The 22,280-nt window shown below is 40.9% G+C and overlaps 1 protein-coding gene across 3 annotated transcripts in view; it reads left to right on the forward strand.

Moving 5' to 3' along the window:
- Positions 1-393: 393 nt before the first annotated feature.
- Positions 394-22,280, forward strand: part of SLC44A3 (solute carrier family 44 member 3) — a 38,143-nt gene continuing 16,256 nt past the window's right edge. For 2 of the 3 annotated variants that reach the window (XM_052666450.1, XM_052666451.1), the window contains exons 1-10: positions 394-531; positions 731-838; positions 3,086-3,228; positions 3,826-3,962; positions 5,303-5,396; positions 6,903-7,072; positions 7,482-7,571; positions 8,206-8,330; positions 9,822-10,008; positions 17,031-17,196. In XM_052666450.1, coding sequence (XP_052522410.1) covers positions 505-531; positions 731-838; positions 3,086-3,228; positions 3,826-3,962; positions 5,303-5,396; positions 6,903-7,072; positions 7,482-7,571; positions 8,206-8,330; positions 9,822-10,008; positions 17,031-17,196 — 1,247 coding nt within the window. In that variant the 5' untranslated portion in view covers positions 394-504. Of the gene's footprint in view, positions 532-730; positions 839-2,263; positions 2,417-3,085; positions 3,229-3,825; positions 3,963-5,302; positions 5,397-6,902; positions 7,073-7,481; positions 7,572-8,205; positions 8,331-9,821; positions 10,009-17,030; positions 17,197-22,280 lie in introns of those variants that run through there. The other variant, XM_052666452.1, reaches the window with a different exon arrangement.

The following is a 22,280-nucleotide window of genomic DNA, read 5'->3' on the forward strand; positions in this document are numbered from 1 at the left end:
GTAGAACACATTTTTCAGCTGACCAACGCGGTGGGAAAGCAACGACGTACCTTCACCGTCTTCTCAACGTGCAATATCGGCTTTGTCTATTTTACACCGATCGCAAACTTTCATCTCTTTCAGGGCGCGGACGCAGCTCACGCGCACACGCAGCGGACGGCTCCCCGAGCCCCGCTCAGCACGGCCGCTCCCGCCGCCCGCAGCAGCTCAGCCCCATCCCGCAGCTCCGAGCTCCGCCCGCGCTTCCGCCGCGCGCCCTTCGGACCGAGCCGCACTCGTGCCGCGGCGAGAGAAGATGCCGCCCGCGCGGCTGCGGCGGGACGGGGCGGCGGCGCCCATCCGCGGCGGCGGGAGGAGCTACCCGAGGTGCCGCTGCCCGGCCGGGGCGCTCCTCCCGGCGGGCCCGGCCCCGCGGCCCGTCGAGCCGTCCCCTAGCGAGCGCCCGTCGCCGCCGCGCCCGCTGCCCACCGGGACCCGGCGCCACGCTGCCGGGCGGCAGGGAACATGGCGCTGCGAGCGGAGCGGCGGCAGGTGAGTCGCGGCCGGCAGGAGGGGGGCGGCTGGTGAGGGGGACTGGGCCTCGGGGTCGGGGGCAAAGAGCTGCCGAGCGGCCCCGCTCCTGGGAGCTAGCGGGCGTCTGGCAGTGACTGCAGGGCTGCGCTTGCAGAAAATCTGTGACGTTCGAAACTTCGCTTTCACAGGTGTTTCGTTTGTTTTTCTTTCATTTTAGGAATCTGGAGATCGTGTTTCTGAACTAAGGGAATGGAGGCCGGTCATATCTAGAAAGTGCACAGACCCTCTCTGGCTGCTCCTCTTCTTCCTTTTCTGGGCCGGTTTGGTAAGCGTGCGTTTCCCTGGGAGACGCAGTTCGCAGATGGCGCGGGGCGCGGTGTGGGGCCGGGCTGCGCCGTAACGAGCCGCACAGGTTCGGGCAGGGCTGATGAGTGGGAGCTTCCTTGCGAGAACGAGTTCGGGCTCTGTTTGGACTCTGATTACTTCTTATCTAACTCTGTGCAGTCTTTCTCTTGCGCCGTGTCTCTCTTCTGGTGAATCAGTTTGCTATCTGTCCTGTGCCCAGGACAGTGTGCAGGTTTTTTAGGAGCAGGTTTTGTGTTTGTAAGCATGAAAGATTTTCATCATTCATCTCTGAGCCTACTGAGGAATGAATATGCTATTGATCAGTTTTGGATTGAATTCCTAAGAGCTCTTTTGATGGAAGCTAATGCAGAAGGATATATGTGCATCCTGAGCTCTGTGTAAGTTGAATTTTGCAACTGGGGCAAGGATTCTGGATTTGTGTTTTCTCTGAATGTTCTTATTGCTCAGTTTCTGTGAAATAGATTTAGTGCATAGATAGCTATGTTTTCTTTTGTTTGATGTGAGTTTTTAAAGATTACATGAAAAAGGTGACACTGATTTCTTCCCACAGTGGAAAAGAAATGAAACCACGTGAGTGGTTCTGTGTAAGTGTGTATTGCTGGTGCATGGAGATGGACACGCCTCCCAGCAGTCACTCAGCCATCTCTTAGTTGGAATATTTATGGTTGCTATCCAGCCTTCTGCACTTAAAAATAATACATGCACACAGTGTTTGCCATACTGATGGCAGTAGACATGCAACTTCTCTCTTTAGAACGTTTGTCACATTTTTTTTTTTTTGAAAGTCCATTTAAGTAGAGTTACAGTGTCAGCTCTTTTTTTCCTTTGAAAACTATTTGATTTTCAACATTTTTTCTATGTAAATAAATAGGATCTGAAAATAATTTATTATAACTGGAATCACATGCACAAGTAGTACGTCAGCTTTAACGATGGCATCTCTGTAAAAATCATCATGTTAAGACAGTGTCAATGTGCAAACATAATTATAAATAGCATTATTTGAATAATTACACTGTAAACACAGGCACAGATGAGAATACGTTGAGGACCAAGGAAGTACATACTTACTCATGTATGAGACTCAGTTTTTGCCGAGATACTATCTTTAGACACTAGTTAAAAGTAGAATAACAAAGGTACAGACCTTAATTAGTAAAGCTGTTGTGCTGGATCTGATACGTAAAACCTCTCTCCAGAACAGCTAGTATTCAACTGCTCTGTGCAGGGTGGTGGTGGTTAATGTGGGCTGAGAAGACTTGCAGCTGCCAGCAATTTGCATGTAGCCACCGAGCCAAGAGCTTTGTCCTTGGTATATGCGAAATGTGGTTTGCTCCCCGTGGGACAGGGGGATGATTAAATCACCAAGTTCTCCAATGGGTGGAGTGCTATAAATAAGCTGTGGAGAAAAGTGCTCAAGACTTCACTGGCTTCACAGAAGAATTACTGCTTCTTGGCTTTAAAAGGGCGTTTTGGCCCTGATTACTTGGGCAGAGTTTATGCTGCGTTCCTAGGCAGAGTGTCTTATGCTGACCAAGTAAGTGTTGCTGCAGCTCAGCCAGCAGGGATGCTGCCTCTTAGGTTTGCTTGGAGCTCACCTTTGGTGCTGGGGCTTTGGTAGAACAGAGTATCTAAAAGCTCAGTGCAGTAACAGCCAGGTCCGCAATGTGGCTCACTTGAGGTTTTTCAAATGCAGTCAAGAATACATATTCCTGAAATTTCAGCTAATCTGCATTTTAACTATACTTGCTTTTTAAGTATGCCTTTGGTTAAATTCAGTATTTCAGCAGATGTGTTGTGCAGGTGTGGTTTGAGGGGCACTCTGAAAATTGAGAAGCAGTGGCTGCATAGGAGAAGTTGCTTCCTGAGTGACCTTGCCCAGTAACACACAGAAGCTTTGGCAGAAGTGGGGTTTAGTACTTTACAGCTGCTTTCTAAGTATTTGAATCTGATCCTGTCTGTTTTCTTCTGTGATATACTGCTAAATTATTTGGGGTGCTTTCTGGAAGACAAGAAGGAAGTCTAAGGAGACAATAGGGCTGAACTTGTGCTTGTGACTTGCTCTGGCTTTGTGCAGAGGGGTGAATTTTAGATTTAAAGGTTTGTGTTCACAAGACAAAAAAAGGCAAGTTGAAAGGAATATTTCTTCATTGGGAGGGAAAAGCTGTCATAGCATGATTTCACATGGAAAAACCTGTTTTTATAGATGTTTGTAACTGGCTACGCTGTGATGGCTGGTGCTGCAGAAAGACTTGTGCTTGGATATGACAGCTTTGGGAACATATGTGGTAGGAAGAATGTTCCTGTAAAAGGGGTGCCTCTTTCTGGAAAGGACATGACTAATAAAAAGTAAGTACCTCAGATAATGTCTAATTAAAGGTACGGTTCTTTAACTGCACCTACCTTCAGGAATATACATCATCTAGCTGTCAATCACATGCATATGTATGTGCATACTTCAACTAAAAGGCAAATAAAATGGTGTGGGAATGGTGCAAAACAGTGAGCAAAGTGAAAACTTAAGCGGAATTTGAAAATGCGTGCATGACATTGTTCTGCTTTGTGATGATTTCTTCTTAAGTAGGATGTTAGGACTTCTGCCAAACCAGCAGTTGTTGGACAGTGTGGACAAATCTTTGTATTTATGGAAGTTAAATGTTGAGGCTATCTGTCATTCTGGAAAATTCCATGCAAGAGAACGAATGCTTGTAGAGGGGCACCCACCTTGGTAGCTTCTGATCCCATTAAAGAAATGAAGTTCAAAAATAGAGCATGTTCTCAAATGCTTCTTAACTTTTGGCTTCAAAATCCATTTGTTTCATTGTAAGTGGAAAAAGTTTCATTTGCTTTATAGCACTTTAAAAAGATGGAAAGAAGGCTCAGAATTTAAACCTATGAAAACCAGGAGGCTTGTTTTTTGAAACGAGGATCTTTCTGTCTTTCCAGGTATGTGTTCTTTCTGAATTCATGCAGCCCGGAAATGCAAAGCCTCAAAATCAGTTCAGTTTCCTTGTGCGTGTCTAGTTGTCCACAAGAGCAGCTCAACTCTTTGGAAGACCTCCAGAGTTTTGCAAGGAACAATGGTGTGCAACAGGGAATATGAGTATCTAATGTATCTGTAGAACAGTTGAGAAACTTTCACTTTATTATTCTTATGTTTGCTACACTAGGGAGTCATTTCTGACCGTCAGTTTCCTGAACAGTCCATAGCAACCAAAAATAAACCCCCATCTCTGCTTTATTTCAAAGCCATTACAATTTACAATCGTTTCTAGATATGGTACAGCTCCCTTATACAGATTGAAAAACTGTTGATTCATTCCTGGACAAGTCTGAGGTTATCCAGCAGAAAGCTGGCTGCTGAAGGTGGCAGTGGGTGAACAGAGCTCAAGTGCTATTTGAGAAACTTGTCTAACTGGTTCTTTTCAATTTGATTAAAGCTGTAGTAGAATTACTAATTCCGGAGGTGTACTGGCAGTGTTATCCATTTCGACATCAGAGCCCAAAGTTTAGTATTCTGCGTAGGACTTTTTTGTATTCTGCCATTGAAGATGTATACAATGTTAGGAGTAGCTGCTGTGCGAAGGAGACAGCTCCAGTTTGTTCATTTCCAACAGATAAATGAAGTAACCTGTGGCCTAGCCCTTATTCCATAGTATACCTGTAAACTGCTGTCCATACAGATAGCTGTGGCTCTTTTTACTGGATGTCCATTATTTTTCATTTTATTGAATGTTTTGACAAGAGTTTCTATTTAAACTGGCAACATTTGTTTTAATTTCATTTTAGGATACTTTGTCATTATTTAGTTATGTACAGAAAGCCCTAAACCCCTGTAATATATAAGTAGTTTCAGTGCAACTGAATAAAATTGCATGAAGTTCCATCCATGTGCTAAAATTGCTCGCATGTTTATGTCAAGGGAGAGGGCAGTATTGCATTTTGAATGGCTTGAATGCAGACAGCATTTCTTTCCTAGCAGCGTGACGTAACGGAGCAGAGTATTGTTAGCACAGTACCTGGCACTGTTCAGTCCAGAGAGTAGGAAATGTTAAGCTTCTGGATAGATACATATTGTGCTCTAAATTATGAGGGTCCTATTCCATTGTGCTGTGTGTCAGTTTAGGTTTTTGTGTTGTCTTAAGGAATAAAGGTTCAGAGAAGTGTTGTACCATGGAACAAACAATGTGCTCATCCTTCATGAAGGTCAGTGAATGGTAGTTACAGTTAAGTCTAGAAGACAGAAGATTCCATAGATGTTGCTATAGATTTACCTGGTAGCTAATTTATTTTATGTTCCTACTGGAATATCAGTGATGAATGTGGCCTGCTAAGGGATCAAAGCAGAAGTGTAAATAAAACTTAGAGTGTTTTTCTCCAGAACTGTAACTAATATTAATTTCCCATTTCTTTTATTTCTTAGGTTCTTGTCTTTGTATTTACAACCTGAGCATTTCCAGTTACACGTTACATCCAAAGGCAGCTGAGCTATGTCCCACGCTGCCCGTTCCACCGAGGTAAGAAGAGCCGGATGCTTTACAACACCCTGATGTCTGCATAGCTTATTAAGGATTCTTAGTTCCTCACATTCTGTAGATGACACCATGTAAAATCAGAATGGTTGTGCATTGTTTATTTTTGTACCTGTATCTTTATGGATTTCTGTGTGTGCCTGAGAACACGCCTGTGTCCTGTCCTGAAATGAGCAAGGACTGCATTCTCTCTGTTCCTCTACCCTATAGAGATGTTTTCTCTCCAAATCAGGGGCAGAGCACTCCACATCAGAAGTGACTTATTTTCTGCACAAAATTTTTGCTCTCTCCCTTAGTGCTAAGAAAAGGAGCTGTGCTCTCAGACCTCTGTTATTATCCTGAACCCAGAAATTACTTGTAAGAGTTATTTCATGGCCAGCTGGCTTGAAGCACAGAGGTCTGTGGACAGCAAGGTCTAATATTTTCCAGCATGTTAAGTGTGGATATATTGACTTAGTTGTATATTTTTATTTATTATGAGTTAGTGAGTCAAAATCCTTAAAACCACTATTTAAAATTCCACTTTATGAAAATACAATAAAGAATTGGAATCTCCATGTTTGCAGAGCTAAGTCATCTACTGCTCCAATGAGAAAATAGAAGGTGAAACACCAGGAGGGAGCAGGGGACACATGAAGCTGTTACCATCACAGTGGGTCAAAGGAAGACATGCAAACTGATGAAAAATGTGGCATATTTGACTTTTTAGGCCTTTTCTTATTAGGCAAGGAACTCAGCATATTCATGTTGCACAGTAGTATTTCATCGTAGAAGCAAAGCTAGTCAGAGAAGTTTTGATGTGTTGATGAACAAACCTCTCCACTTAGGTATGAATGTGTCTTTGATGCAGTGCAGCCTTGCCGGAGTGGAACAATGAATATATTCAATAAGCTAGCTGGAAGAAGGAAACAGTTTTATATGTAGATATCTGGTGGTGTTACTTGTACCTTACAAGCACTGTTTTGGAGCAGGTTTTAGAATATTTAAATATCCTCAAAATGATATGAAATGTTCAGTTCAGAATTACAATGAAGTTTACAGCCATGCTCTCATGAGTTAAGATTTTATGTAAAGATATGGGATCAGAATGAGTGAAGCCAGGCTAAAATAGAATAGGAACTATGTGCTGATGGTGAGTGAGATAGTAATCCACTTTTTTCCCCTTGTTGGTCTTGAATTGATGTTCTCACCCAGCATTGCAGGCATGGTGCCACCAAGAGTTTATTTTGCAGATGAAAAATGACACCACTGCCTGAGCATTTGTAAGAGACTGCTCCTGTGCCCAGAGCCCAGTCCTGCTGGACCAGACTCCGTGTGTATGTTGGAGGCAGGGAGGGGGACTGGTGGGCTGCAGATGGTGGCTATCAGCTGCTGCAGCACTGTGCTGGGGGTGCTGCTGGGGTGCTGCAGAGGTCTCAAATCTCTGTGGGTTTGAAAATGTTTGTCCAGTAATGAAATCATTTTTCTCTATCTTTGTTTTTAACCTTCCAGTAAATCTTTTCCATTATTTAATCGGTGTGTTCCACAACATGTTGAATGCTATTCCAAATATGCATCTGTCTTAATAAATATGGTTAATGAAATGGATGTTTTTCACCGAATTCTGAGTGGAATATTGGCAGGAAGAGATACTGTGATAGGACTGAGTGTTCTTGCACTAGGTAAGGTTGCAAATAAAGAATGAGGTTGTAAATAGAAAGTGAATAGTAATACTCAATTAAAATGTGAAGTTCAAAATGCTTTTGTTAGTTTTTTATTGTTTAATTTAATATATTGATCTTCAGATTTTTCTGGACAGATTCATTCTCAAGAAAGAATTGAGTTTTTTGCTATGATTAATGTAATAGACTAAAATACACATGTGGTATGTCTTTTCAGGGGACTGAGAAGCCATTGATAAAAAAGAATAATGCCATTTACATTAATGTTTTGATTTTTAACTTTCATATCCCTCTTAAAAGTAAAAGCTTGAAATTCTAATAGAACGTTAAGCTTACCTGTAAAGTAAGTAAAGAGTTAAGTTAAATGGGTGGTGACACTCATAATAAACTTACTTTGTGTATTTTTCAGCTTTCTCTTTTATAGTGGTTTTGACCTTCAGATTCATTCGGACGCTTCTGGTCCATACTTTGATTGCACTGGTTGTGTTTGGGTTGTTATGTAAGTATACCTTTTATGTAAGCTATACCTTATATAAGTTTACCTTTTAGCATCCACTAAATGGGGCCATCTCACTGAACTGATGGAGAGGCAGCTGAACAAACAGCTGTCCCTTTCTTGGAGGCCATCCTTCGTAACCACAGCCATTTCCAAGCGGAGTGCTGCCTGCTTTGGGGTGCCAGCATCTGGCATACTGTTCTAGCTGTTGAGTGTTGGGATGGTTATCAGTTTTAATCATTTATAGATGTCTGGAAATGACATTTCTTTTGGCTGTTGCATGCAGCTATGGAAATACTGCTGTTTCACAAGAAAGTGTAGTGAAGTTTTACATTGTCTGCTTTGGGAAGGGAGAACTGTGGTAGTGTGTCCAGTTAAAGCTTGCCATTCAGTAGCAGCTTCTTATTACCTCAACAAAATTACATGGCTGAGTTTTAGAATAGCTGCAAGTAAACCAAATCATCTGTTGGGATTGTACTTCAGTCTAAGAGACCATGATGTGAATTTTCTCTGTGATCACTGACATTGTGCCTTTCCTACATGATAGCTCCTGATCAGAGCTGGGGGTGGGCAGAGGGGCTGTGGGGAGGCAGCCTGGGGAGGTGCTGCCTGCCTTCATGCTGCTTGTTTGTTGCAGTTGTCTCGGGTGTCCTCTGGTGGCTCTACTACGACTACAGGAATGATCCCAGCACTGAACTGGAAACAGAAAAGGAGAATGTAAAATTTCTGTTTGGATATGCCATCTTCTCTACAGCAGTTACAGTAAGTAGTATTTTACAGCAAGCAGTGATTGGGCTGTGGCTTGAAAACTTGAACCGTGATGGTTTTGCGACAATAAGAATAATCCCGTTTTTCTTTCAGATTCGAAAAGCAGAATCAATATTTGCTTATAGTCTTTTATATAGTTTTGTATCTTCATTATGAAGCTCATTGATCTGCTCTGGGCTCTGCCACACTTCAGCTCTATATAAACAGTATTGTCATCAGTTTTGTAGAAATGCGGTTGTGTTCCAGCCCTGTGTTGCCCTAGCTAGGAGAATCATGGGTGAGCAGAGAGGCACTGGCTCCTTGTGAGCACAACCTGTACATTCAGCCCACTCTGACAGTTGAAGAGAGGAGTGGCTTTGTTACACAATGGGAGGGGCAGGCAGAGCACAGGCAGCAGTGCCTCTGCCTCACACCACAGGGTGAAATTCTGCTTTTCTCTCATTTCCCTTGTTTTTCAACAGAAAGCCTGAATCTGTCTTGCAACTTTTGAAGAGAGTTTCTCATTGTGATGCAGTGTAAAAGGAGTCATTGCTCAGTCTGAGTGTACAATCTGTAGTTTGTGAAATGTTTGTCAAGAAGATGGCATCTCTGTTTTCTTAAAGCAGATTAGTATCCCTAGGTTGGGATTCACTGGATGTGAACTGTCTGATGCTTGATGGGTGAAAATAAAAATGTTATAGATCAGATTTTTTCATATTCTCTGTAAGTTATCAACAATGACCTTCTAACTGTTGTTTATAAAAGAGTAGGAAGGGTTTCATTTGGGTTGTAGGACTTGGGGAACATCTACTGCTGAGGCTGCTCTTTGCAGAGCAAGCAAGAAAACTGGTGGTAAATCAACCAGCTGCCACTGGTTGCATTTGTTATTTTATAAATTCCAGCCTTTTTTTTTAATGCTGTTCATAGCTGTCAAATACAAAAAAAATCGTGAGGTTGTGTATTTTTTGCATCTTGGTGGTGGTGGCTGGGTGGTTTTTGCTTTGTGAAGAAAGATTTTTTTAAATGAGGTTTCATTTTACATCTGTCTTGCCTCCATGTATACCCAGCCAATTTGGTTTGGCTACTCCTACCACTGTGAGCAGCAGTAAGCTGACTGGAGTAGAAGGAAGTTTACATGTTCATGACATACAGGATATATGAAAGCAGTATGCTGTGCCTAACATAGCTCTGTGTTTGTGCTGTAAAGAAAAATAGATTGTTTCCACTGTGTGAGTTACAGATTTATGAGTTCCATTTTATTTTAAGGAAACAGTAGTAATGCTTTTATAAAATTAATTTTGTGAAATCAAAGATTTAAATTCACAGGCTCCTTGAGAATACAGGCAGTGTCTTAGGAAGCATTTCCAGCACACAGTTTGTGAAAAATGCTTTGCTGTCGTGTCTTTGTGGAAGCCATATCCCCTGGACCTACACTTGACAACTTTTCATAATTTTTTTGAGGGGGAAAAAAAAAAACAGCTAATAATTCTTTCTTTTCTCTAACAGGTTGTTCTGCTTTGCCTTATACTTGTGCTAAGAAAAAGGCTTCAGTGCACCGTACAGCTCTTTCAGATTGTTGGTAAAATAATCGGCAGAATCCCTTTCCTTCTGTTCCAGCCGCTTTGGACCTTTCTGATTCTGATCATCTTCTGGGTATTTTGGGTTGCTGTGCTGCTTAGCTTAGGAACTGCAGGTAAGTGTATGCTTTGCTTCTTTCTTATGAATGCTGTTTCCTGAGTTCAATTCTTAAGTATGGGACCCTCTGGTCTTATGTGGGCTAGCCTTGTTATACAGCTGTTACCCTTCCCTTCCCTCTTTCTCTTGCTGAAGTCATTGCTAAAGTTCTGTGAGTCACAGCACTACAGAAGAGAGAATTTTTGCTCCTAGATGTGGGCTTTAGTTGTTTTCTTTCTCAATTATTTAGCTTCTGATCAAATCATGATGGATATGTGTATATGTTTGACGTATTTAAGTGTAGAAAGCCATATTCTCATTTTGTAACTGCACTGAATATTGTGTCCTCCTTCCTGTTCATCTCCTCTGACTATAAACAATGTTCAGTTGTCATGGAGGCAGTGCTCTGTGAGCAGTACTTTATTGACAACCGCTGTAATTATTTAGACTGGTACAATAGTATCTGGATCGATCTAGACACTCTTTGAGATTGTAGAGGAGGTGCTCTATAGAGAAAGTCAATTCTTTATGAAGGATCTGTAAGAAGAGCAGATTATGAGCATAATATAACTAACAGACGAACTGCTATCAGATCTGTCACTGATTGGACAATGGGCAACTTGGTTGCTGTCCCTTGGCCAAGCATCACTGTGAGGGAGGGGAAGGATGTCCCTTTGGACGTCATCTGAAGGAAGAAAGCTAGGCTGGTTGTGTGCAACTCTGGGGATAATTCTTCATGCAGATGTCAGCTTTTGTCCATAGGAAGCATTGTGATTTTGGTGTTAGTTTTGTTTTCATTTTGAATTTCTGTACCTACTGCTAAGAGTCAGTTGTCCTCTGGATTAGAATTTGTGGAGAACTGATGCAGGTAGAGACAGCTGTTTGTCTAGAAGCTTTACTTATTCATGAGTTTGTTTTCCTCTGAATCTTCGTGGCAATTCTTGCGTGGAGAAACAAATGCAGCCAAACATTCTGATGCTGAAGTCTGATTATTTTGTCTTGTGATTCTACCACTCCTTGAGCCCGTGGTCCTGGCCAGAAAAGCCTCCAGCTTTTCTGTAGTTGAAGACCTTTTGCAAAACTGGTAGTATTCCTGTCACTATGGGGCAGAGACCTCACTCCTGTTCCATGGCACTTTCCCTCACACCCACTTCACTTGCAGCCAGAGACATCATCTCTCTGCACTGTGTGTCAGTCACCTGCTGCGTAGGCTAGAGCAGAATTCATTTTCCTTCAGTTTTCACTGGTGAGCTATGCAGGTAAAAACAAAATGAGTTCTAACAAGCGGATTTGCTAAATATATAATTAACAAGTACTAGAACATTAGAGAACATAATACATGCTAGACTTCAAGCTGAACTGACACCTTTCCCATAAGAATATTCACACTTATTCTAAATAAGCGCATATAAGGATGTGAAGCTTGCTTCTGTTGAACATAAATTTAGACTGTACCAACTGAATCTGTCATATTGAGATGTGTCAATCATGAAAAGAATAGAAATGTTTTAGCTCGTGGTGGTAAGTGCTGAATGAGGAACAAGTCAGATGCTTCCAGATTTGCAGGAAAGCAGTGAGTTGCAGATTCCATGTCTTTGCAGGGAAATAAATCCCAGTGAAAATTATCTTTTGGAGGCTTTTTATGATTTTTCCGTGTTGTGCCATTTTCCCTTATTGAGTGTATACTTTGTGCTAGACAGTTCTACTCAACTCTTTTTTTTCTGCTGGCTTGGGGAGTAGGATTCAAAGTTTGAGACCGGCTGTATTATGCAGAGTGCAGCAGAGCTGTCCAGGCTCAGAGGCGTTTCACTTTTTTTTCTTTCCCAATCACAGCAGGGATGCTGAGGTTTCCAGAGAGTGATACACATAAGGTTGTACAGAAGGCTGCATCATAATGTTGTTGCACTGTAGAGTGGTGATGAATTGCTAGCATGCTCTGAGTTTTCGGAGAATCTATTTGTTGCAGGTTCAGCATGAAAGAGAAGGTTGTTTCCAGGCTTAATTATCTTAATTATCAGTATGTATTTCTCACATGGGGAGTCTTGTAAAACGTGTGTTTTGACCGAGGTTTTCCCTCAGGAAGTTCTTAGTGGGGGTGTTGATTCTTTAAGAATTTTCTATTAACAAATAGGGTGTTGATATTTAGAAGGAAATGTGCATTTGATAAATAACCCACATCAGTTCAAAGTTACAGCCTAAGGATGAATGTGAGTAGAAAAATGCAACTTCACGTGTTCAACTGATATTTCTGATTAAAGCTTGATGCCATTCGTTTTATCATTCCTGTTTGTAATTGAGCTTTTTATTTTGCTTTCTGTGTGAAATGGTGGCCGTTGTTACCCAACAGGTGTAAGCTGAGTTCTTGGCGAAGTCGGAGTGCTGAGATCTCTGTATAAATGGCGTGTAAATGCCCTGCAGCAGCCCTGGTGCCCGCTAGGTGCCGATAAAGTTGTGTGAGAAAGGTTTGTTCTCAATCTCTTTGGTTGTTTACAGCAGCTCTGATTGCAGAGTAACTCTTGAAGGGAGCTTGAAGACAACGAAGGCAATGTTAGCCTTTTAATGATCTGGGGGGGATGATGAAAGATTGTTTTATCTGTCCCACAGATTTGAGGGGTTTTGAAGAAAGTAGGTGACAGAAATATGACAGTTGTTCTGTCCCACGCTCTATCCAATAAACCACAGCTTAGATTTTGTTTGTAGCTCAAGATGAGGATAAGTGAACATATATAGTGCTGTTTGATTAATAACATGGTGATGGCTGAGCAGCTTTGTATTTTATACTGGTTTTCTCTAATCACCCTGGAGGTGGAAGATATTTCCTTTATTGTTTGGGTTTGTTTTTTTGGGTTTTTGGGTTTTTCTTTTTTTTTTTTTTTTTTTTTTTTTTTTGAGTTTTGTGGGCTTCTTACATCAGCTGAGAGTACTTCTCTGAAGTTCTCCCAGGATCTGCTCTCTTGTAACAATTGTTTTCTGTTGACAGATAGCTGCTTAGCAAGCATTACTTTGTAAAATATAGCTGTTTTTGTCTTGTTTCTGACATCCAAGCTTTTCATTAATGTGTTTTCTGAGGCTCTGTTTGAAATGCAGATATATTAAGAAAGCTGAGAAACTGAAATGTTTATGAAGACATTTAGTCTAATAGTCTTTAGTCTAATACAATGAAATGGGCAAATGAATTCGGCTTGCTGCTGTGCTGCACCTGTTCTTAACATTTTCCTTGAACCTTTGCTGGTTACGTAAAGCATCTCTGCATCTTACAGCTCTGGAGCACCTGCTCTTTGCTTCAGCTGTGATGCACCTGATCTTTATACCACCACACAGGCCCTTATTTATATCTTCTCCAACAGTTAGTGTAACTGTGAGCAGAAACAGCCTTCTTGGGAACTATAATAGACATTTCTTAGAAAGGTACTTGTGCACATGACTTACTTGAAACACATGGATAAGCCTATTAAAATCAGTGGGACTACTTATGCATTTTAAAGTAGGCACTTGTTTAAGTACCTCAGTAATTCAGAATCTGTAAGAGCAGCAGAGAGCAAGTGAATTCCAGACCTGGAAATCTAGGAGAAATGCCAGACTCCATGAGACTGGAGACAGTGCAAACAGTGGCACCAGTTAGAACCATTAGCAGGGTAGGAATGGAATTCATCTGTGCTTTAGAAAAGCTGATAGATCTTAGGGTTATTAAGTCTTATTGTTTGTGAGTTTGTGGTGCATTTCACTGCAGATCTGACTGTCTGGCACAGCAATACATGTCTTTCAGCTTCCTGGTGTGCAGGAGCTGTGGAGTCCACAAGGCATAAATACTGTGCACATAATGTAGGATGAGAAGGCAGCATAAGGTTTTCCTGTTGTGAAGGTGCATGCTATAGGCAATGGAGCAAAGAACTGTTGTATCAAGTTTTTCAGTAGCTAAACCAACACTGAGGACTTATTTCCTGCAGGATCCTTGACTTTCCAATTACAGTTGACTAGCTTAGTTATAAATAACACTACATGGGAAAAAACTAAATAGAAGAACACAATAAGCTCTGTTGGAGGACATATGAAGATGCAGTGTATGCTGCCAGAATCTTTCCTCGCTTAGCAGTGGGAAGTTCATGTTGTATTTTCATGTTAACAGGAACTGATAAACAAGCTCTCAGTATCTTCTGGGCAGTGGTTCTTTATTTCTGATAAGGAAACTGCTAAACTGGACTTCCCAGGAATTTTCATCCCTGGAAGCAGCTTGCTGCTCCAGGCATCAGCAAAAACTTGCAGCAGCTGTTGCCAAATAAGAGCATCTAACATAAGTCTTAAAGGACCAGAGTGCAGCTGGTGGTGCTGTGCATGCACTGACTTTATTGTGGCATTGCTGTGCTGACTGACATGGTGGCACAGCACTGGGCTGCTGAGTCAGGGGGGGAAACTGTTCTGAACGCTGCTGCAAATACTTACAGCTGTTTGCGTTGTTAACAGCACTGCTTTGAAGTATTTGCAGCAGATCAGCACTTGTACTGATCAGAGGTTTCAGATTTGGTGTTTCATCTGGAAGGTCCTCAGTTCTTTACATTCTTTACTGACTTAGCATCACCACTAAGAGTGCATGGTACATCAGAAAGATTGTTTTTTGGCACACTTTGCTATGATTATTTTCCTCTTATTGGAGGAAAAATATTCTGCTGACAAATGAAAACTGTCTTTCATGGCTTTGTTGGGAAGGTTTAGCTTGCACAAACGGATCACAGTGAAGTGATGAGAAAGATGCTTTTGTCAGCAGGGTATCTATTCTATCTTTTGAAGTTTATCCATGCTACCGGGAGTGACATATGACAAATAACATTGTATTTTACAATATGTTACAATAGCATTGTAATTCTCTTGCCAGCACTGTTATGTATTGGGCCACATCAGAACAGTACATCAGAAGGGGTATCAGACAGATGTTTACACTGATAAATTTTGTGAGGTTACAAAACTAGTTCACCTTAGCTAAACAGCAGTGGTAATGTTGAATTCACAGGTGAATGTGCCTGATTTCTGTGCAGTGCAGTACAGTGCTGTACGTGCTCTCGTGTCAGGCTGGTCGTAAAGGGCAAAACCATTGCTGCTCATACTGCAGTTTTAGAAAGCTGTTAAAAAACAAAAGGAAGTAGTTTACAATACAGATTATTGTCAATCATCATGACAAAGCTAGAGATGCAAAACCTGAAATGTGCTTCCTTGGTGAAAGAAGTACTCAGGTGAATTGCATGGTGGAAAGCATGGTTAATTCTGTTACCAAATGGCATAATGTCTCTGCACAGAAACAGAAAGGTGGGAGATCTTGTGCAGTGCCAACCTAGCATTTGCCCAAGTTCCTAAGGAAGGACTATAGGCTGTGGTTAATGAGCATGTTGAGGGCAGGCTCTGGCTGCAGGAAGACAGCAGTCTAGTATCCCCGGAGGAAGAAATGGAGATGAAAGCCCCCTTGAATTCAGAACAAGAAATGATGTAACACAAACTATTTTATTGTACTGATGTAGATGAATCTGTCCTCAAAAATTCGTGTCTAAAAAGGAAAAACAATTTTTTTGGATCCAAACTTAAAAATGAGGTGGCAAGGGATGTGGAGGAATGGCTCGAAGTGTGTGATGGGAGATCTTACTAAGAGAATTAGCTTCTTCACAGCAAGTATCTTGCATTTCAGAGTCTTAAAATACATTTGAGTATAATAGAAGCAGTGCTATTATCTATGAGTGACCAACTTTAAATCACTGTGAAGGATTTACTAAGCAAGTTAAAACTGGTAACTTTTCAGAAAATAAAAAATGTCTGTTTGCCCTTCAGCAAAGGTTGCCTTGATGACCAGGTCTGGTACAGTACCGACCAGCTCCTCCTGGAGGCCCACTATAGCATGTTGATGGATGCCAGTCTTGATTTCCAGAGTGCTGAGAATAAGATTGGCTAAGCTCTGGGAAGAATGCTCAGCTTCTAGGCTGTAAATCCATTCATAGATTTATTCTTTTTTTTTTTTAATTATTTTTGTCCTTCAATACCAAATATTTCTTCTCAGAAAATCTAGGATAGATGGGTTTATTTTGCTAATGTTGTTGAAGCTAAGTAATTCAAGTTTTTTTTAAGCAGACCATATAATAACAATTATATAGCCAGGTAGCGTTTTTTGATCCTTTTGAAGCACTTGAGGATACTTTTGCAAAGCAACTATGGGGTGGATTCATATTTTTGTAATTTACAGGCAAATGGACTTAGATTCTGAAGGCTTGTAAAGCTTGTCTAAACCTAATGATGAAAACCAAACCCTTATTGTTTCTAATTCTAGATATTATTGAGTATGCACTCTTTTATTGTACAAAAAGGTGGAATTAACCACTTTTTAGATAGTTTGATGTCTGTGGTATTCTTGAAGATGGTGCACTTCAATACTGATGTTAGAATGCTGTTCCAGCACTAAAAGACAATTCTGTGTCTCCCTTTCTTTATGTTGTACAGTTAGAATAGGAAACTGCTCACCTCCAGAGCTCATTTTATTCTGTGATCTTGAAGGGTAATGAATTAAAGGCCTGGTAAACTTAACAAACAAGCAAACAAACCCAAAAACGGAGTGGTGGGACTAGTGACCTTTCACTAGGAATGAATGTTCCAAGTCCATTATCCCCTGACTGGACTTCAAAGTGAAGTGGCATAAATTAGATTGCATGGGGAAAGGTCTGATCGCTCAGTTGTCTGAGTTATGCCTACCTTTTGTGAAAAGCCGTCTTTTCAGCATGGAATGAATTCTATGTTATTAATAGAGGTAGAAACAATTTTATTTAGCTTGAATGAATGCATTTGTCAGTGTTCCTCAATACTGTAGTAACATTGGACAGTGTTAAATGGTAAAATTTTATTTTTCAAAATTCTATTTCAATTAAAATTTTGGCTCTCTGGTTTTGTCCGAGAAAATAGATAAGAAGCACTTATAATTTCGTTAAAGAAGGCTTAAGAAAAAGGGTGAAGTTCATTTTTTGTTTGTATCTGGTGATTTATGTTAATATGTTGGCATAATCTCAATCCCAGGTACTGCACAGACTACTTCCGAAGGACAAGTGGAATATAGAGCTTTTTCTGGAATTTGCTACATGGCATGGTATCATTTTGTTGGCCTTATTTGGACTAGTGAATTCATTCTTGCCTGTCAGCAAATGACAATTGCTGGAGCAGTGGTTACTTGTTACTTCAACAGGTAAGTGCTGCATTGCCCCCTTGGAGTTTTGGGAATTTACCAGGATTTGCTTTCAGCCTCTTTCCAGGCAAGTTAGTCTCAAATAGGTTGCAATTTATATCAGTATCTTGGGTATAAATATTGTAATATAAAATAGTATTGATTGTTGCAAGATTTTAAGTACAATTTTATAGGGTGTATGTTATTAATATGACTCATCTGTACTTCTAAAGTTATTGGGCCAAACTGAGCCTTGATACAAGCCATGAGAAAACATCTGTCTGAGGAAACTGCCATTCATAGGGCACAAGGCTGAATTTGACATCTTTTTAGGAGACTGCATCATCTGCAAATGGAGAAGCAATATATAGCTCTGCAGCCATCTAATGTGTTCTTAGACTGCTTGACTTCTTCCTTAGTGTTTGTCCCTGTTCTGGGCTTTCATTTGTTCTTACTGCATAAATGCCTGGTCTGCTGTGCTTTTTTTCATGCAGTGCAGATATTTCCAGATAACTGTAGATGCTTTTACAGCACAGTTAGGAATTCAGAGATGTGTAAACAAACTTCCTTAAATTTTATACTGCCCTGGAACATAAAGGTAGCAGTAATAAGGGGAAATCCCCACTTACTGGAATTTATACCTGTTTTTACACATACGATATTCTAAAATGAAATTAGCATACTTTCATGCACTGGCACAGTGCAACCCAGTGCTACCCTGCCATTCTGGGAAGAGTCTTAAATCTCACAATGCTCTGCTGGACCTTTTTCACAATCCAGAAAACATTTTTCTCTGTAATTAATCTATGAGCTTTCTTATCCTCATTGCTCTGTTCCTCTACTCCCGGCAATGAGATTTTCTGGGCTGTGAAAAGCTCTGGCATTACAAGGGGTTTCTTTGTTTTGTGTTAGAGGAAAATGGTGATCTCGGTTTGTTTGGAAAACTGCCTCAAGGAAGGCAACCTGAGGATGGAAGGAGAGAACGCAGGGAGCCTGGAGCTCCTGCTGCTGCCACCTGGCTGTCAGGGAGGCTGGGAAGGAAGCTATTGGCTCTTCCAGACCCCAGGTGACATGTTTCTGTCAGTGCTCTTTAGAATGTATTCCTGGTCATTTCAGTTTCTGAGAAAAGCCTCGTGTGATCTCTTATCCTCCGCCCAGCAGAGACAGCAGTACAGTTTCTTGCTTGCAGGAGTGCTCCAGCCACACCAGCCAAGGTGGAAGATGTGGTAACAGCCAGTGGCCCTGTTTAAGTGATATTTTGTCATCCCATTCAGTGATACAAGGGAAAGCAGTGTTTAATACGTGGATCAGGAGTGCTTCTGTGCAAGGATTCTCTGCACTGCCGACAGCAAAGCCACTGAACTGGGGCTAGTAAGAGTGCAGGCCAAAATCTAATATGCTCTTTTCCAAAAGGCTGGGGTCTGCTGAGTGACACTATTATTTTATACGCTATGAAAGGACCAGAAAAGGGAGGAACTCAATTTCATTTATCATCTCCTTTTTCCTGTTGAAGCTCTGAACACCAGTAACCAGTATGTCTGTGGTTCTGTGGGTAGCTGGCTGCTCTTCTAAGCAAATTTATGTTTCTCAGGCAGTTGATTCAGCTTTGGCAGCTGAATGCTGAGGCAGTAAGTATTCACTTAAATTGCTTGAGAAATCAGGGGGAAAAAGTATTGCTGCCTCTTCTTGGTGATTGTGTGCTGCAGTGCGTGTTTGTATGATACGCTGTCTAAATCCCCAGGGTAGAGGCACTGTCCATATCTTCTTCATGCAGAGCAGGGAAGCAGCTGTAGGAGTTGTTGTGATGACTTCTGCTGCTTTGCCATGATCTTCTGCTTTCCAGCTGTTTCCTACTGTTGCAGGAACTGACTGTGGAGTACACCCAATTGTATTGAAAACATTTTAGTGCAGCTACTTCGGAGCCCTCCTCTTGTTTGCCAGGTAACACGTACTGAGTTGAGAGACTTTGCTTGGAACAGGAAATGCAGCTTTTCTGTGGTGCCGATTCCTCTTCCCAGTCTGTAGGCTCTGTCAGCACAGATCTGCAGAGGCACAGAGCAGGGGGAGAATGGTGAGAGGATGGTGAGCAACGAGAGCGATCGTGGCATTGAGGGCAGGGGTTATCTCAAGCTGTTCCAGCAATTCTGAGCTTGTCCGCTATGTGTTTTTAATGTATTCCCTGGGGAAGCATCATAAAGGCATGTCACAAGAGTTTGTTGATGATACCTCACAGTGAGGCTTTCTTCTTGGGCTGTAAGTGCTCTGAGGAAATGGCGTGGCCTTTCCCTGCGGAAATCTCCTTCTACAGCACACGCAGCAATGTGCCGTGCAGCCCGCAGTTGCAGCAGAGCTGCAAGCAGGGAGGGCAGGGTTGTTGCTTTAGTTTTACGAGTCATGTATGTTTGATCCGCAGTACCGCTGCCAAAAATGGAGTTTGCCTTCTTTTGTTTTAGTTGAAGCATGAATATGTGAAAGAATTTATTGATTTGATAAAATAAAGAAGATTTATTTACTTAATGGTTATTTTTTATGACTTATGAAAAAGGCTCAATCTAAAAAAAAGATTCTGTTAGTGTTGCTGTCTTATATGAGGGTTTATTTTCACCTTGGTGTGCTTAGAGGTTATGCATGTGTTTGCCTTTTTGATGCGGTTTTTCCTCAGGATTAAAGTAAGGTGGTACAGTAACTTGACTCATATCACAGTGATCACTGTCCTGTCCATGTTTGAACTTATTTGATAACTAATACGTGGATGTCACTGCAAGCGTTGGCACTAAGAGAGTGAGTAAGTCTTTGCAGGACTGGGGTTTTAAAACTGACTCTTAGATGGTCAGTAGTACAGACTTCCAGTAGATTCAGTAAAGAGGTGAAATACATCTCCCAGTAAGTCAACAATCTGGCTTTATGGAGTTGCACCAAAGTCATTGAGATATTGAGAACTAGGATTGAATTTTTAGAAGATTCCTCTCTCCTTTTCAAATATATCTGTAGTGTTTATGAGTGTCCTTTGCCCTGCTGGCATACTTGACCCAGCTCATGTGAAAGGGCTCTTGACATGCATGTGGTTGGAACTATTCCTGCTTTTAAGTACAGGTAAAAGGGCAATGCAGGTACAGACTGTGAGTTCAGTGTTAGCTTAATGGTGTCTCTTCTATTATAGATCTTGTAAATTATTGTATTTGTTTAAAGCTGAAATTCATGTTTACTTGAAGAACATGTGAGTCATTCCTAAAAAGCTTTTGAAGTATTTTACACTAAATCTCTTTTTAAGCAGCCTTTGGAAAAAGATGAGACAGGATTGAAGAAAACCATAAGCATAGCTTTGAAAATGATGGGCTTTAAAAAAAAAAAAAAGTCATGGTTCTTTCAAATATCGCAGTCTTCTGAGTGTATCTAGGTTGCCTTTTTTCTTCACACACACAAACAGTGGATTTAAAATGAAATCTGAGATGTATGTGTGAACCAAGGATCGAAGGAAGTTAGTGTTAAAAGATACCAAATATCACAGAGCTCATAAGAAAACAAAGACAACTGGCAGCACTGAGGAAATAAAATAATTAAAAGATGGTGTAGTGTGGAGTACAGACTCACAGGATTTTGGAACAGTAGTGTTCTGTGTAAATCCCTTGGGATTTACATAAAATAGGAATACCAAAGAGGAAGATTAAGGTAATCAGTCTTGCAACCAGTTCTATCAGGCAGATTTCTGTTTTCTTCCAATACTTTGCATGCATTTGAAGGCACCGTGTCTGCACTATGAAGTCTACTTGTGCAGAATTCACTGAGCAGTATAAACAGTGCACAAAAACTAATGTATGTTAGATTGCATGTTTGTGCTAAAGTCATTTCAGATTGCAGCCATATAATGTAAAAAGCTGGATGAAACTTCATCCTTTGAGGTTCTTGGTGTAGGTGGAAGACTGAGGCAGACTTGAGCTTGATTAGAGTCACAGACAACACCTGTAGTTGCATTTAGCTACCACTTCCTTATGCTTCCTTCCCTGAGCAGAGAAAATATTCTTTCTCTATTCTATTCTGTTTGGAAGCAAAGCAAGAAGCTTTGTCAGATGCTGTTCTTGTGAGAATTCTTTTGCTAGGAAAAGAAGATGTGCAAGAGCTTCCAAGTGTGTAGAAATTTATCTAAACTTCAAATTCTGAGATTCTGCTCATTAATCAGACCTGCTAAAATACCAAAGCCTTTTTTCTCCTTCTTCTTAGTAGCAAGTAAATTATTAACATGTGAGTAAACTTTGTCCTTTTTGTATTTCTCAATCTTGGTTAGCTTTTAACTTGCAGAAATTTAATCTTTTATATTTTGAGATCTGACTGAGGCTGTTATAGTAAGGCAGTGTAAAAGGGAAAAGGAAATGCTGTTACTATATGGATAGAATAAGGCCTGTGTTTTGGTATGTGTGTGACTCCAACATGGAAACCTGATCACTTTTTTTAATGAAGAAATATATGTATATGAAGTAGAGAATTCCAGTATCCCTCAAGCAGTTCCCCTAGTGGTGAGACAAAAAAAAAAAAAAGCAGCAACTGCTTTGCTGGAATTTCCTATTTAAAATAATGTGGTACATTCACATACTCAAATAGAACTTTTCAGCTGTGAAGTTGTCATGTTCTGAATGAACTGCAGTGATACCTTCAGGGTTCTTGCAGAACTGTGATACCTGTCTTGAAGGGGTGTATGTGAAGATTTAATAAAGATGTGTTTGTAGATTTTAGCTTCAGCCAGTCACCGCCTCTTATCATTAATTTCTCCTGCAAAGTATTAATTTTTCAAGGTAATAAGCTTTGAAGGAGTTGCTTATGAACACAGGATTTGTGCTGTCTGATTGTAACTGCTGATTCTGCTGCCTGAGGAAATGTTTTGGGGTAGGGATTGCTGCATACATTTGCCTTTCAGTAAGGTAGTTTATCACTATTAATCAGTGCTTTTCTTGAACCTTCTGAAGTATATTTTTGGCTGTTTAGCCAGTGTTAATTGAATTGTGAATTTTCTTTTTTCTTACAGCATTTGAAGAAGAGTGAGAATGGTTTTAAGGTCGTTTCCTGTTCTTCCTTTAAATTCTTGAGAGCTTTTCCACACTGTTCTCTGTAAA

This window comes from Tympanuchus pallidicinctus, unplaced genomic scaffold, assembly GCF_026119805.1.
Source record: "Tympanuchus pallidicinctus isolate F22 unplaced genomic scaffold, pur_lepc_1.0 scaffold7, whole genome shotgun sequence".
Lineage (NCBI taxonomy): Eukaryota > Metazoa > Chordata > Aves > Galliformes > Phasianidae > Tympanuchus > Tympanuchus pallidicinctus.